Here is a 14,887-nt window from a genome sequence, read left to right on the forward strand (position 1 = left end):
GCCCTCTGTAAAAAAGAGGCAACCTGACAGCACCTCACCTCTCACACTACCCCCTCCATCAACCTGCCTACATCTGTTCCCATGTGGACCAGGACTATGATCTCTGCTCAGATCCACTCACTCCACTTTCACTTCCTGGAGGATATTAATCCTGCAGCTTTTCCATCTCTCCTCCATCTCTCTCCTGGGTCATATCCATCAGCATGTTCTGGTATTTGGTTTCTTGAAAGAAAATTCTGCCTCATCTTACAACTTCCATTTTCCTGCTTCCTTTTGCAGCAGCATTTGTTGGAAAACTTCATATAGTCCCTGCCTCTTACTCCTTTCCTATTCCCTCAACCCACTCTGGTTGCCTTCCTTTCTCAATGCACCAGTCACTCTTGTTAGGGCCAACCAGTGATTTCCTTTTTTGCCAAATCCATGGCCACTTAAAATCTGTATCTTAGTTAACCGCTCCATGGCACTCGGTATTATTAACCTTGCCCTCTGTCCTTGGCAGACTTCTTTGTGCCATTCCAGGCACAGCCAGCCAGTACTATAAATCTGTATCTCTGGGCAACCTCATTTAGAGTTGTAGCTTTAAATACCATAGATACTCAAATGACCCCAGAGTATTTATCTCTGGTCCTGACTTCTCACAGTTCCAACTGCCATTTGCCTGTTTGACATCTCAGATATCTAGTAGGTATCTCAAAATACAATAGAACTACTAAGGCAACCATATAATATAAAATCAAAACTAGGACACTTTTGAGAATAAAAGATAAAGCTTACCATTGATAATTATGTCAGGACAAGAACCAAACTAAACTCTTTCCAATGGTTTCCCATCACTCTTAGTGAGATCCTGTTCCTTAGATGGCATTGCGATGCTCTTCTTATCTGGCACTCAATCCTGGCGGGGCTATTACTGGCTGCCATTCTTTTTCTTGAACCTTCCTGTGTAGGTCACCTAACCTTCGGGTAGGTGACTTAACCCTTTCTCTGCCTGCATCGCATCTATAGAACAGTAAATAGTGGTACTCAACTTTAAGGATTCTAAAGCACAGCATGCCTGGCTCTTAGTAGATGCTGCATAGAAATGTCTTTCACTATCCTAAGGAACCAAACAGATTTGGATGGTAAGGGTTACTTGCATTTGCTGAATGAATTAAAAACATGGCCTGTATTTTTTATAGGTTTTTCATTACTTAAGGCCATGCACACATAGCACATAGATGTTTGAATGTCAGAGTCAACTGTTTGGTTATCTATTTGTTACAGAGTTCAAGCTCTACAGATGAACGTGAGGCAGTCTTTATCTGGGTAATGTATATCTCGGAACAAGATTTAGAAAGAGAAACTTGGAATACTAACTAAAATCGGTACCAACTGTCACACACTTTCCCTTTCAAAGAGCCAGACCTGGATTTTCAGAGTTTTCTAAAAAGTTGCTTACTTCGAATGTATGTAAGTTAGATCATTTCACATTTAAGGAATTTTACAATTTTCATAAAAATCCCTAAATTTGTTGTTAGTACTCCTTTGGCATGTCAGGTAAGAGCATGACTTTTCTTATGCCAACTCCTAAGCAATCCTTTTTCTGTTCATAGGTTTGAACAGAAGTCAGATCATAGTACATCTGGGCCCTGTCGCTTGGCAGGCAGGCTGCTCTAAGCTTATTTCCTCGTCTGTAAAACGGGGAAAGTAATGCATGTAAGAGTTCTCTGAGATGGTCAGTTTTAAGCTCACCACACGAATAAGCTCTATTCTTTTTGGATGAGAAATACTTTGTTCTCAAAGGCACTTGCTTATCCCAACCAAGAGATGAAATCAGCTTGCTCTTAAAAAAAATGTATTAGAAGTTTGCTTATTGTTTCACTTAACACTAATCTATAGAATTCAGACCACATTAGAGCGATGTTTCAGAGCTGGTGGTGAGGAAGAAGACAGAGTCTGTGTTCCAGATGAAATGTGCTATTTAAATAAAAATATATCCATACTTTGAATTAAGGGAGTGTACTTGTCAGTATCTTAGAAATGATTCACTCGCAAAGTATCACTCTGATGTGCCATTTACTTACTAGTATAGGAGTTTTTGAAATAGCTCAAAGTCAAAATTACCAACTTTATTTAAAATAAATGCAGTTTATATCTTAAAATATAGCAAATGAGTCAGAGATTATCTACTCAGATGTAACTTAAGACAACTCAGAAGCTAAGCAGTTTCTTAAAATTACTAGTACCTACAAACTGACTCCAGTCCCTGCTACTCACCTTCACTCTGCAATGCTAGAAAGCAGCAGTCTGCAAGTTACTCTTCAATGTTTAATGGTGCCACAGGGTTAAACAATGGCCTTCCTTTTTTGGCCTGAATTTTGCCGAAGTTAGCCTCAAATTCTTTTTTTGTTCCACTTAGATTTACCAGATGTCCATCCTTTATTCTATAGCCTAGGGAATTCAGTTTCTTTATCCTGTACTGTACTATCTGCGGTGTTAATTCAAGAACCATTGGCGTCTCTTTTATCTGAGCTATGGAAATTCCTTCTTTCAATAATCCCTGAATTCTCTCTTCCAAAACTGGAACAGAATAATATAAAATGGCAGGACATTTCAAAACTAATTGCTTCAGGTCATGATCTGTGCACTTAAAAACATTTTTAGAGAAGGAAATGCTGTTCTGTATACTTCTGGGGCAAAGGTGAAAAAGAAATCCTTTGAGTTTGGAGAGAAGCTGGAGAATATCAAAGTTTGTGAAACCTTGCTCCTGGAGAAATTCTAGTGTTTCCTTTATAGCTGCAGAAGAATTCAGCAAAATAAATGGGTTTTGGCTTAATAATTTCAGTAACCAAACTTTCACGTTGGCCTCGGAGCCACCTAAATTTAGGTAACTCTCTTGGAGAATACTTATCATTTGCTTATTTTTCTCAATAGGATTATGAAAAATATTAGATGCAGTTGTCAAAAACCTGCTAATGACCACATTTTTGAGTCCCAACTCTTGAAAGAACTGAATGTTCAGCTTCTGAGTTTCCTGGTCTGTAACAGTAAAGAAAGATTCTGGAAACTGTTCTATTAACTTGACTAACTCTTGCTCGTTTTTGCAGACCAACTGCCAGAGTTCTCTCTGGGTGTTAACAGCCGTTGGACTGCAGACAATTGCTTCTGGGCAGCGTTCCAAAATACTGGCTACAGCGGTTTCATTAGCACCTAGTTGTTGTAAAACATTTGCAATTTCTTCAACATAGGTTTCATCCTCAAAAAGTACCCATCCTTTTAGTCTGCGAATTTTCCCGATGTCGACTGAAAATTTATAGAGCTTTTCCACTGTTCTTTTATTTTCTTTGTTTGACTGATGATCATTTGTATAGGTGAAGCACGCTAGAAAGGGTCTGTATTTTGGAGCCGATAGCATCTTTCTGAAAGAACACAGCCTGCAGGGCTGGGATCTTATCAGCAACTTCCACAACATGCCTGCAACCATTGGCTAATTGCCACCGTCCTGGGACTCAGAAGGTACTTATTGCACCTGTAAGAAAGAAAATGCAGGTTTTAACACAATGGAGCACAAATTTGGGCTGTCAGCAGTAAGCACAGAAATAACATGGATGTAAATTAGACAGGAAAACTGCATTTTGCCAAAGTTGTCTTCAAACTTTTTGTGGAATATTACATATATCCTCTTAAATGTATAAAGTAACTAACATACCTCATCACAACTTAGACATCTTCTACACTATAAACATTGTGTGAGCTTTGCCACAACCTTGTGAAGTAGTTTCCATTTTACAGATCAGTAGTAAGGCCACAAACAGTTCAAGGATTCAAAGACCTCAAATGTCATTCTGATACAAATTCCCTTTTCTACAACTCGTTATGTTTTTCTTTAGGAGACACATTTTACTAATACACACACACAGCTTTTGTTTTTTTTTTTTTTTAACATTTTACATTTTCAAGTTTATGTTTAGCTGAAGCAAATACTTATGGGGGGGAGTCATCTCTAATTTTATATTTTAGAGTAAATACTTTTGCTAAATAATTATTATCCAAAGTCATTTTATTGAAAATAATAAGTGTAAGCTTGTTTCATCAGAATTATGTGAAAATCCTTTTCATAAACCTAAAATTAAAGAAAATCTTAGCTAGGCAAAATGAGATACGCTGTGACTGCCCCAGTGGAGCAGTGGGCAATCACACTAAGTGGAACGGGGTCCATACTTGCACAATAGTCTAACCAGCTGCCCCCACTTGACAGCTTTACGTACCTAGAGATGGCTACACTGTGCTTCCTGCATTATCGACTTCCGTGCTATTTTCTTGTTATTCTCTGGTAATTAAAACATGCCTAGTTTACTGTTTGAACTTTCAGCACGTGAGAGTGGTTAAGTGTCACATCCCTGGCATAAAAGCATGTAGTGCTGAACTATTTAGCTAGTTAACAGCCTTCCTTATTATTTGTAGGTTTGAAGGAAAGTTGAAAAAAGCCATAATCCAATCCCGGATAGTTGTGAAAACTATTTAATAATGCCATTGCCACATATGCAAGGACTTTTCACTTTCAAGCCTGTCCCAACTAATGCAAATAAATCACTATTCTCTAAGGAAAAATAACAAGTAACAATGTTCTCATTTTGGTTTACCATTTGTAATAATAGCTCATTGTTAGTGTCCATGGTGTCTAAAATAACTGTAGGCGTAGTTTCTGTTTTGCTTCGAGTGGTTCAACCAGTTTTTTTTTCTTTTTAATGTAATTCCTAATACTAGTTTCCTTTAGATGATTCCTAAAGAGCCAAGATATAAATATTAGGCTATTTTATAAAATTCCTAAGAGGACCATGGATTTTAACAGGAAGGAAGAGGGAGATACTGCATAATGATGGGCACATGGAGCCCCACACCCCACAATCTCGGGCCTCACATCTGTACCACATGCTGGAAGGAGCATGGACTCCGTGGCCAAGATGCCCATGTTCAGTCCTGGTTCTAATTTATGGGGTCATCTTGGGAAAGTTACTTAGCCTCAGATTAAGTATGTAAACAAGTAGTGACTAGAACAGTGTCTCACAGTAAATGTTCAATACTACTACAATATAGTAAATGTACTACTACTCCTCAGGATCATCTGTAAAATGGAGACAACTTTAACTTGACATAAACTTTACAGGAATACCGTGAAGGTTCAAATGCATGTCCAGGACTATGCACAAAGCCTGGTACATAGGAAGTACTCAATAAATAGTAGCCATTACCAGGAAATATCTGAAGCTAAAATTCTTGTAGTAATAGGAGTTTAAATTGTATTTTAGACAGAAGTACATTATTTACAAAGAGTAAGTGAAAACTGTGAAAACTATTTTAAATGCTTCGGTCGTCCCAAGTGACAGTTTATAAAAGCAATACGTTCTCACTTCAGAGGATCCGCCCCACTCTGAAAAGAATAAGGAAGTGGAAAAAGTCACAACTCTACCACCTATAGACAACTGTTCATATCTGACATACATGTCTGTTGTTTTTTTTTCTGATTCTTGCACCCTTTATAATTTTGAACTACATACAAGCAAGGTTACCTGGTATATGAGAATTAGGGTGTAAGCTCAGCCTCCAATTTGAAATTGTGAAGACTCAGAATTTTTCTTGAAAATGTCTTAAACCGGCACCACATTAAATACCAACATAATGTCTTCTAGGTAAGTCCAGTCTGGCAAGGGGTTCCCCAAGCACTGGAGCAGATCCCAGTGTTTGGCTAGCACCAGATGAAATAGTTGGCTTAGTGTGGGGGTCACATTACACAAAATGACAGACTAAACACTAGCACCACATTGACCACAGCAAGATGCTCCTGCCCAATGAGGCTGAGGGTAAAGCAGGCCGTCTCACATTTCCTGCTTACTCCAGGGTGAACTATCATGTGCTCAGGTGGGTTGTCTCATAATTAAAGCTGCCTGTCTTGCTCTTTCTTTCTCTCTGATGAGCAAACACAGTTGACGAAGAAAAGTGAAAAGCACAAATGTTGTGAATCCTCTGTAATTAACACACATTTATATATACACAGTTTATTTATTCTTTTTTTTATCCACTCTAAGTATCTAAACTTGGCATCAAAAGCACTCTAAACATTTAAAATGAGCACATGACATATGGGATAGATATAATTTTGTGATTCATTCCCTAACATCAAGTATGCTATTATTTTCTTTTAGAATGAATTCCTAGGAATGGAATTATTGAAGAGGAGCTATGTGAACATTTGAAAAGCTAGGTTGTTACTTTATAATCCAGAACAAATGTCAGATGACCTTGTCACAAGGAGTATGACTGATTTTCTCATTAGTTTTAATTCTATTTTGTAAAAAATGAACACAACACTAATTTAACTTTGTTTTCTTGTATTAATGAGGCAGAGCTTAATGAATTATTTTGACCATCTATTTCCTTTAGTGAATTAGCTATTCCTGCCTTAAAAAAAATTTTTTTTAATGTTTGTTTCTTTTTGAGAGAGAGAGAGAGAGAGAGAGAGAGAGAGAGAGAATCTGAAACAGGCTCCAGGCTCTGAGCTGTCAGCACACAGCCGGACATGGGGCTTGAACTGGGGAACTGAGAAATCATGACCTAAGCCGAAGTTGGACCCTTAACTGACTGACTCACCCAGGTGCCCCTATTCCGGCCTTTTTAAATAGCAATCTTTCTGCTTTTTAAAAATTGACTTATATAAACTCTTCATATATTAAAAAAATAATCCTCTTGTTTTTGGAAAGATTTTCTCCAGTTCACTTTTAGTTGTTGAAGGTACATTCCAGCATACCAAAATGGTTACTTTTTTTTATTGTGCTAAGATATAAATTTTTCTCATTTAACCTTTTAAAAAAAATTATTTACTTATTTGTTCAGAGAGAAAGTCAGAGTGTGCGCAAGCAGGGAAGGAGCAAAGGGAGAGAGAGAGAGAATCCACAGGCTTGATGCTCAGCATGGAGCTCGACGCAGGGCTCGATCCCATGACCCTGGAATCATTACCTGAACCAAAATCAAGAGTCGGACACTCAACTGACAGAGTCACCCAGGCACCCCCCATTCTTACCATTTTTAAGTATACAATTCAGTGGCATGAAGTAAATCCACAATGTTGTACAACCACTACCATGATTTCCAGAGCTTTCTCATCACCCCAAACACAAACTCTATTCCCATAAAACAGTAATTCCCCACTCCTTCCTCCTCTCAGCCCCCTTGTAACTTCTATTCTACTTTTGGTCTCTAGGAATTTGCCTATCCTTGGTACTTCATATTAGTGGAGTCTTACAATATTTGTCCCATTGCATCTGGCTTGTGTCACTTAGCATAATGTCTTCAAGGTTCATACATAATATAGCTTGTGTCAGAACAAAGTGGTTAATTTTAAGTGGTCGAAGGGTCATGGAAGTTTCCTTTGATGATTCCTACTGCTTTATGCACTACATGATGACAAAAATTCACCCATATGTCCTTCTATATTTTTGTTTGATTTAAAAAAGACAGCTCCTTTAATTCACTTGAAATTTCTGTTATGAGTGACAAGTCTAAACAGATTATCAACAGTTTGGCTATCTCCAAGCACTGTTTTTGAGCAGTCCTTTCTTTCCCCATGATTTGTGAGGCCTCCTTTACTATACATTAAATGTAGCTTTGGGGCGCCTGGGTGGCTCAGTTGGTTAAGCATCCAACTCTTGCTTTTGGCTCAAATCATGATCTCACAGTTTAGGAGATCGAGTCCCAAGTTGGGCTCTGCACTGACAGTGTGGAGCCTGCTTGGGACCCTCTCTCTTCCTCTCTCTGTCCCTCCCCAGTTCATGCTCTCTCTCTCCCCAAATAAGCATTAAAAAAAAAAAATGCAGCTTTTCATTCTACCTAGCTTCCATCCTCAATTCCCTATTATTTTGCAATTCCCTGAATAAGCCAGGAGGCTAATTTCTTTGCTGCATACTTGGCCCCCTCTGCCAGACCATTCTAAAACAATCTCTGGGGCAACTCACTCTTGCACATCCCCCACCAAGGATGTCAAATCTCCTCAGCTTGGACCTCTAGCTCCCCTCAACCCCTATTCTACTCTCAACCAATGCTCTTGCCTCTAATCTGTGCAAAGAAAGGAGAGCAACTCATCACACCAAACTTAAATCTTCTGGTATCTCCCCTCTGCTACAAGTATACCCTTCAGTATCCAGGGTAATCCCTGCTCCTGTACTGATCCCAACCTGTCTGGCCTGAGACATCCAGACCCTTTCTTCCTTGTAAAATCACTCTTTCAGTTGTCCTCCTCTCTGGGGCTCCCACCCTTCAATTCAAAGTCTCTTCTCACTGCCACTCCACCTAAAACCCTATTTTCTCTTACTCTCAGTTAATTCTCACAGATCTTTTTCTCTCCATTTCCTCCCCTCCTCCCTACATAGATCCCAATAAAGACAATTTCCATGTGATTAGAGCCAATGAGCACTTTTAGTTCCTCTCTCTTTTGACCTCTGCAGCTTTCAGCACAGTTGACCACTTTCTCCACGAAATATTCTCTCACCTGATTTCCAGGACTCCCCATCCTCCCAGTTCTCCCCCTTCCTTCCTCCACTCTGACTTCCCTTTATCTGTCTCCTTTGCAGGCCCATCTTCAAGACTTGATTTAGACCCTCTCCCCTTCTTACCTTACAGTTTCTCCTTAGAGATCCTATTTTCATCCAGGGCTTCAGTTAATCACTTGAGCTTCTCTCCAAATTTTCAAAATGTGATCTTGTCATGTCCCTGCAATAAACTTTTCAGTGGCACTTTAGGATAAAGACATAAAACAAAATAAAAATGCCTTATACCATGGCCTAAAAGGCCTCTCTGTCTGGTCTCTGTCACCACCCGAATCTGTGCCTGCACCTTCCCCACCCCCACCCCCACCGCCAAAAAAAAAAAAAAAAAAAAAAAAAAAAAAAAAAAATCCACCAGTTCTTTTCAGTCTCTGGTGCTCTACACATTCACACCACAGGGTCTTTGAAGACTGAGGGCTGTTCCCCATGCCGAAAGTACCCCTGTCTAACCCCTAGGTCTGTCACTTTCTTAGACCTCCTTGACTTTCATAAACAGATGAAGCCTCCTGCCCCCATTACAGGCTCTCACAGCACCAAGGACTGCTCCTTGGTGCCACTTGTCACTGTTGCAGCTGTTCATGTGTTGTTTCTGTCACCCTCCATGAGGGCAGAGACTGGTCATCACCATGTTCCAATGAATTGCTTCCCTACACTTCACTAGACTGGCATTTGCTGACTCTAAGAGGCTGGGCAGGTGGACCTTTGTGTGTGCTCTTCCACAGCACCCTGCTCTTGACCCTAACTCCTCTAAGTTCTTCACCCATTCAACCAGTTTTTTTCTTTTTCTCTTCTTTTTTTTTAAGCTCGTGCTGTGTTGTTAGACATTACACTAGACACTAGCTCTTCTGCTAAAATGTTTCTTCATACCTTGGGATCACAAACAGCACTGGAGAACCTGGTGAGAGCCACACACTCTCTGCAAGCACTGGGAGGGCAAGGTCTGTGTGCCATTCTGCTCTGTCTCTCGCACCCAGCAAAGAACTTGGTCCACAGGGGAACAAAATCAGTATTTGTTAACTGAAACTCAATGAACAAACCAAGTTGGTGAGGCATCCTAATGTGGTGGGTACAACTGTGATCTGTATGGGCTTAACTCCTGGTCATTAGTTGTGCTGTGACTTAAGGAAGTCATGTCACCTTTCTGTGCCTCAGTGGGGAGTGTCAGGAAAACGGGGACCCTACATCCTGGGTGACTGTGAAGACTAAATTGGGCTAATACCATAAACTACTTACAGAGTATTCAGAAAATTTATTATCACAACAACCCATTTTAATTTTTTTTTTAATGTTTATTTTTGAGAGACAGAGACAGAGAGACAGAGCACGAGTGGGGCAGGGGTAGACAGAGAGGGAGACACAGAATGCGAAGCAGACTCCAGGCTCCGAGCTGTCAGCACAGAGCCCGATGCAGGACTCGAACTCATGAACTATGAGATCATGACCTGAGCCAAAGTTGGACGCTCAACCGACTGAGCCACCCAGGCGCCCCAACAACCCATTTTAAAGATGAAGAAACAGATGCAGGTAAAGTAACTTGCCCAGGGTTGCTCAGCTAACAAAGGGCAGGCCTTGGATTTAAACCCAACAACTTGGTTCTAGGGTACAGCTCTTTCCCTGTGCCCTACACAGTAATAATGCTCTTAGCAAATGTGTGTTAAGTCACAATGTGGGCTATTCTGAAGCATTTCTGAGGAGTGAAATGCACAATTTTCATCCTTAACAGTCCTCTCTACAACACCAGTAATTTCAATTAAGTTCTACCTTTATAACATGTATGATCTGCTGACAGTTTCAAATTAACCCCAGTGTTTATAGGTAAAAACGAGGACCGAAGGAAAAGACTCTCGGGCAATAATCCACAGCCACACACCCATCTCGTGGGGCCCGCGCGTTTCCAGAGAAATTTCTGACCTACGGCGCCGAGGCATCCGCCCCCGCCAGGCAGACAGAGTTGGGCGACTGAACAGGAGACTGGTTTCGCCGTGCGCGGCCCAAGGTCCCCAGCCCCTGGCCCCCGCCAGTCGGCCCCTGCGATGCTGGTGGTGCTCACCCCCAGGGGCGGAGAAGGGGTTGGGACTCACCTGTCCGCTCCGTCGAAGACACAGTCGGTCCCGGGTCTCTGGCTCCGTCCTTCCTCCCTCCCCCCGCGAAGGTTTCCCTTGGTGAGCCGTCTTCCCCAGGCCTGGGAACAGGATCAAGGTCCCGAGACCAGGGTCCCAAGAAGCCGGCGAATTTCCCTCAGGAGTGCCACCCAGGCCACCAGCCCCTCTACCCACAGCCAATCACGAAGCAGGAGACCTGAGAGCCCCCCCCCCCCCCCACCAGACGTGTGCTCGCAGACGTATGTCCCCGGAGTCCCAACGCAACCAATCAGGGCGCAGGACACAGGTTACGTGACCCTACGCAAAGCGGGGCTGCGCGAGGAGGCCTGCCAGCGTGGGAATCAGCTTTCCTGGGAACGGAGCCAGGAGCCAGCAATTACTGCGGGCTGTTTTCACACCCTTTCCTTACCAGCATTTAGGAAACGGGAGTTCCGGTCGTTTTGTCCCTTGAGGAATGTCACCAGCCCATAAGAAAAAATGTAGAATTCAGAAGCCGCTGTATCTTTTAAGCAATAGCCATTTAGAATTCCCAAAATAATTCCATAGGAAAGAACTAATTTATAAAAGAAATGTAGTCAAAACAAAACAACCCCCAAACCTCTTTGGAACATATCTAGTCTCCCTGCTACCCCCCCTCCCACCCGCCCCCAGTAGCCAGCGACTGTCTGATTCGTCTTTAAAAGCCTCTCTCCTGCTGCTTTCACCTGAACACTTGTTTTTTTCCGACAAACTGTCCAGTTCCATTCTAATTATTACCTGTGATGCTCACCTTATAAACTAATTTCTCCTTAAAGCCAGTCTCAGTGTCCATCCCATTTATTCTCACATTTATCTATCAATCAACAAATATTTATGGTATGCCTATTAAGTGCCAAGCATGTGAAACCGCAATGAGAAGACACCGGTGGACAAGACAAAGGGGGTTTTAAAAGTACATTCCCTGTCCTGATGGAGTTTACATGTAGGACAGTGGAGGACAAAGACATTAACAACAGATAACATGATGAATCCCAAGTACAGTTAAATGTTTCCAAAGACAGGGTGCCCCCACCCTGCCTAGTTGTCCTATGCTCCTGGGTAGAGCTGGAGTCAGGAAAGCTGTGATTTTCCCAGGCTGGAGGTCTCTTCCTTCATGTGTTTCACAGCACACTGTGCACACTTCTAACAGCCTGAACTCACACCACTGTAATTCTTCCAGACTGCCCTCTCGCCTCGTGAACTCCTTGTGGATACTTAAGAATTTATTTTCCTATGAACAATATTTGGCACATGATAGGAACTCAGAAAATGCTAATTTGAGTCTACCCTTAATATTCACTTTGTGCTCAACAGGCTTTTTGAGAGGGACCAACATCTGCACCTTAAATTACACAGACTAGCAACAAGAATCCTAGCTCCTTCTCTCAGGATCATCTTTGGTCTCCAGGATATTCTAGAATTAAATGAGTAGCTAATGTATATGATGAAGTCAGGGAGTGATTGTCCAGTAACCTTTCTTCCCCTGAGTTACCCTTAAATAAAAATCCTATTACTCATGGCTTTATTGAACACTTTTTCCTGCGATATAAGGATTTGGGGTCCGGACCAAACAAAATGTTTCACTGCATTTAGGAAAAGGAATTGGAGTAGGTTACAGAGAAGAGAAGGAAGTCAAGGAATGTAGTAAACTCAAGCGCCTTACAACTGCACGCTGCAGTCACTGTTCAGGAGGGAGGGAGCAGATATGTACACTAGGGAGCTGGCAGCTTAGCTTGTACCAGGGTTCCACAGACTTGTGTAAGAAATGGTAATACCTATTACCCTGTGCATTGTAATCAAAACTTGAAACTGACCAAGTCAGCTCTGTCAACTGTAATAATAACTAAATGCTACCTGAAGTTTTTTCCATTCCAAATATTTAGTGAATTTCTAGGACAATACAACCAGGGGGGGGGGAAACAACAATAACACTTGGATGGAGAGACAGAGGAAAGAAGCCAGTATAATGCATATTACACACATACAAAAATTACAAACATGTTTGAAATTGTGGGGAGATCCTAAAGTTTCTAGTACTTAAGAGATGCATTAGAAATAATACTGTTACTGGTCTTTTATATCCCAAGTTACTAATTTATTTCAAGTGAATGTAAAAACAAAGACTTTATGTAGGTTCTTTCAAAAGCTTGGTTTCCTCAACTCATTTTTTCCAAGATGCTAGAACAGAACATGTTTGGTAATAAGATTTCAAGATATAATTTCTTGAATGAATAAAAGGCCTTAAATTCCTCAGCCACAAGCAGGATTTTCAGAACACTAGCTCCTCTAGTTACGGGAAACCACTGCATTCAAACATCTACTCAACTGGAACACACTGACTGCTACCTGTCTTTCCCTTTCAGTGATTCTTTTTATTTACAATTCAAACCAAACTGAAAAAGCTTTGCAAAAAACCCCCTAAAAACCAAATAGCCCTATGTTTAAAACAAAATATCAATGCCTATGCTGAAACAATGTTCTTTTACTAAAATATTTATTCTCATTAAAACGGAATCTTTTATTCCCCTGGATGGTGATGGTAAATCCTAGGTCTATGAATTGCTCGGTGCTGTACAGTACAATCCGGTCTAAAGAGTAGCTTGTTATATACAAGTATCATGAAAAACAGCGAAAATATCACTCCTTATTAACAGTGGTGAAAGAAGAGAAGGCATACTTTTTTCTTTTCTCAGTAATGGACCTTATCAATTAGTATTAATCCATTATCTAGGATACTTTTTAAAATGCTCATCATATAAAAATGTTACTGTTTCTGGATTTTGGATTCAAATGACTCTTACTTTACTTTTTGATACAATTATCTCACTGAACATCTATCACAACTGAAGACTGGGAAAATAAAAAAATAAAAGATTGGAATTCTAAAAGACAAAAACTTGCCTACAAGAGACAGGAATGGGATAATAATAGTAATGAAAATAATGACGGCTACCCAGAGCTAGAGCATACAGCTAAGCAGACTGTGCCCTACACAATCCAGGGAGCTACACAGCACGGCAGCCCTGCAGCTAACACTTAGCGAGCTCCCTACCGCGTGCCAGGCACTGTCACGAGCATTTCATATGTAGTATGACGGAGATCCTACTCTCCCCTCCATTTCAAAGACAAAAAAGAAGGCACAGAAGGTTAATAACTTGCTCAAGATCTCAAAGCTAATGAGTTGCAGAGCCTGGCCTTTGACTCCAGAGCCCACATTATTAATTGTAGTGACTAACTCATAGTTACAAGCCCCATTACCTGAAAAAAATCTCTTTGGTTTTAAACCCTTCTTGCAGATACCTATTTTTGAAAGTACAAAGTATTTGGAAGATAGTAATCTTATCTGGAATAATTTTGAAAAATACTATTTTACTACATATTGGAAGTTGTTCCTTCATTCAGAATGGCTACATGCGGTTTATAGACTCTCTAATTTGTAATCACATCTCATATAACAATGCTCTCCCACTTAACTAAAACAAAAACTTAAAGAAGAAAAAAACAACCACCACCAAGTACACAAGATTCCATATATGCATATACTTTAATAACAAAGTCACTTAGCTGTAAATGAACAAAGGGAGACAAGGAGAACTTAACACATGATACTTCCACAGATTTGCGTCAAAACAGGCATACATGAAGCTTTAAAACATATTGTCTGTGTTAACAGAGGCTGTAACTACCAATTGTGATGGCGCATATTTTCTAAAACATTATTATCAAAGAGTGTAAAGTTAGATCAAACAATGATGTCAAGAAAATTTTGTCCTAAAATTTTAACAAAGTCTTTTAAGAAAGTCTAAAAACCTCCTATCTTCCCACATTGACACTCAAAACATTAATTTTTATATCAGGATATCAGTTTGCCACTTTAACTTTTACCATACATGAAAAATTATCAAAAATATATTGATGGGTCTATACTAACTGTGACTATTTCTATTTACATTAAGCAAATTTTTTATCAAGTTCTTTATATACAAATTACCATTCATCCTACGTGAAATTCATTAAAAAGTTTAAAACTACAGAAATGTCATTAGAAACAATGCATTTCAAAATGTAACTGCTTTCCATCAATGAAGGACATTTTAAAATAATTTAACTGAAAAAAGTATTGAACTCCCCACCAATTTCAGCTGCAACAGTATTCTTCTTGAATGTTTTCTGTGATTTAAGGGGAAAAAG

General features: G+C 40.3%; 2 protein-coding genes across 5 annotated transcripts in view; both read right to left on the reverse strand.

Moving 5' to 3' along the window:
* Window positions 1–1,830: 1,830 nt before the first annotated feature.
* On the reverse strand, window positions 1,831–3,463 carry MTERF2 (mitochondrial transcription termination factor 2). Its single transcript, XM_042993103.1, has one exon. The coding sequence runs from the start codon at window positions 3,461–3,463 to the stop codon at window positions 2,294–2,296; it is 1,170 nt and encodes a 389-aa protein (XP_042849037.1). The 3' UTR covers window positions 1,831–2,293.
* Window positions 3,440–14,887, reverse strand: part of CRY1 (cryptochrome circadian regulator 1) — a 105,065-nt gene continuing 93,617 nt past the window's right edge. For 2 of the 4 annotated variants that reach the window (XM_007096456.2, XM_042993102.1), the window contains exon 13: window positions 14,222–14,866. The gene's annotated coding sequence lies outside the window, so the exon portion shown is untranslated. Of the gene's footprint in view, window positions 3,509–8,701; window positions 8,766–14,221; window positions 14,867–14,887 lie in introns of those variants that run through there. The other 2 variants (XM_042993101.1, XM_042993100.1) reach the window with 2 other exon arrangements.

This window comes from Panthera tigris, chromosome B4, assembly GCF_018350195.1.
Source record: "Panthera tigris isolate Pti1 chromosome B4, P.tigris_Pti1_mat1.1, whole genome shotgun sequence".
Taxonomy (NCBI): domain Eukaryota; kingdom Metazoa; phylum Chordata; class Mammalia; order Carnivora; family Felidae; genus Panthera; species Panthera tigris.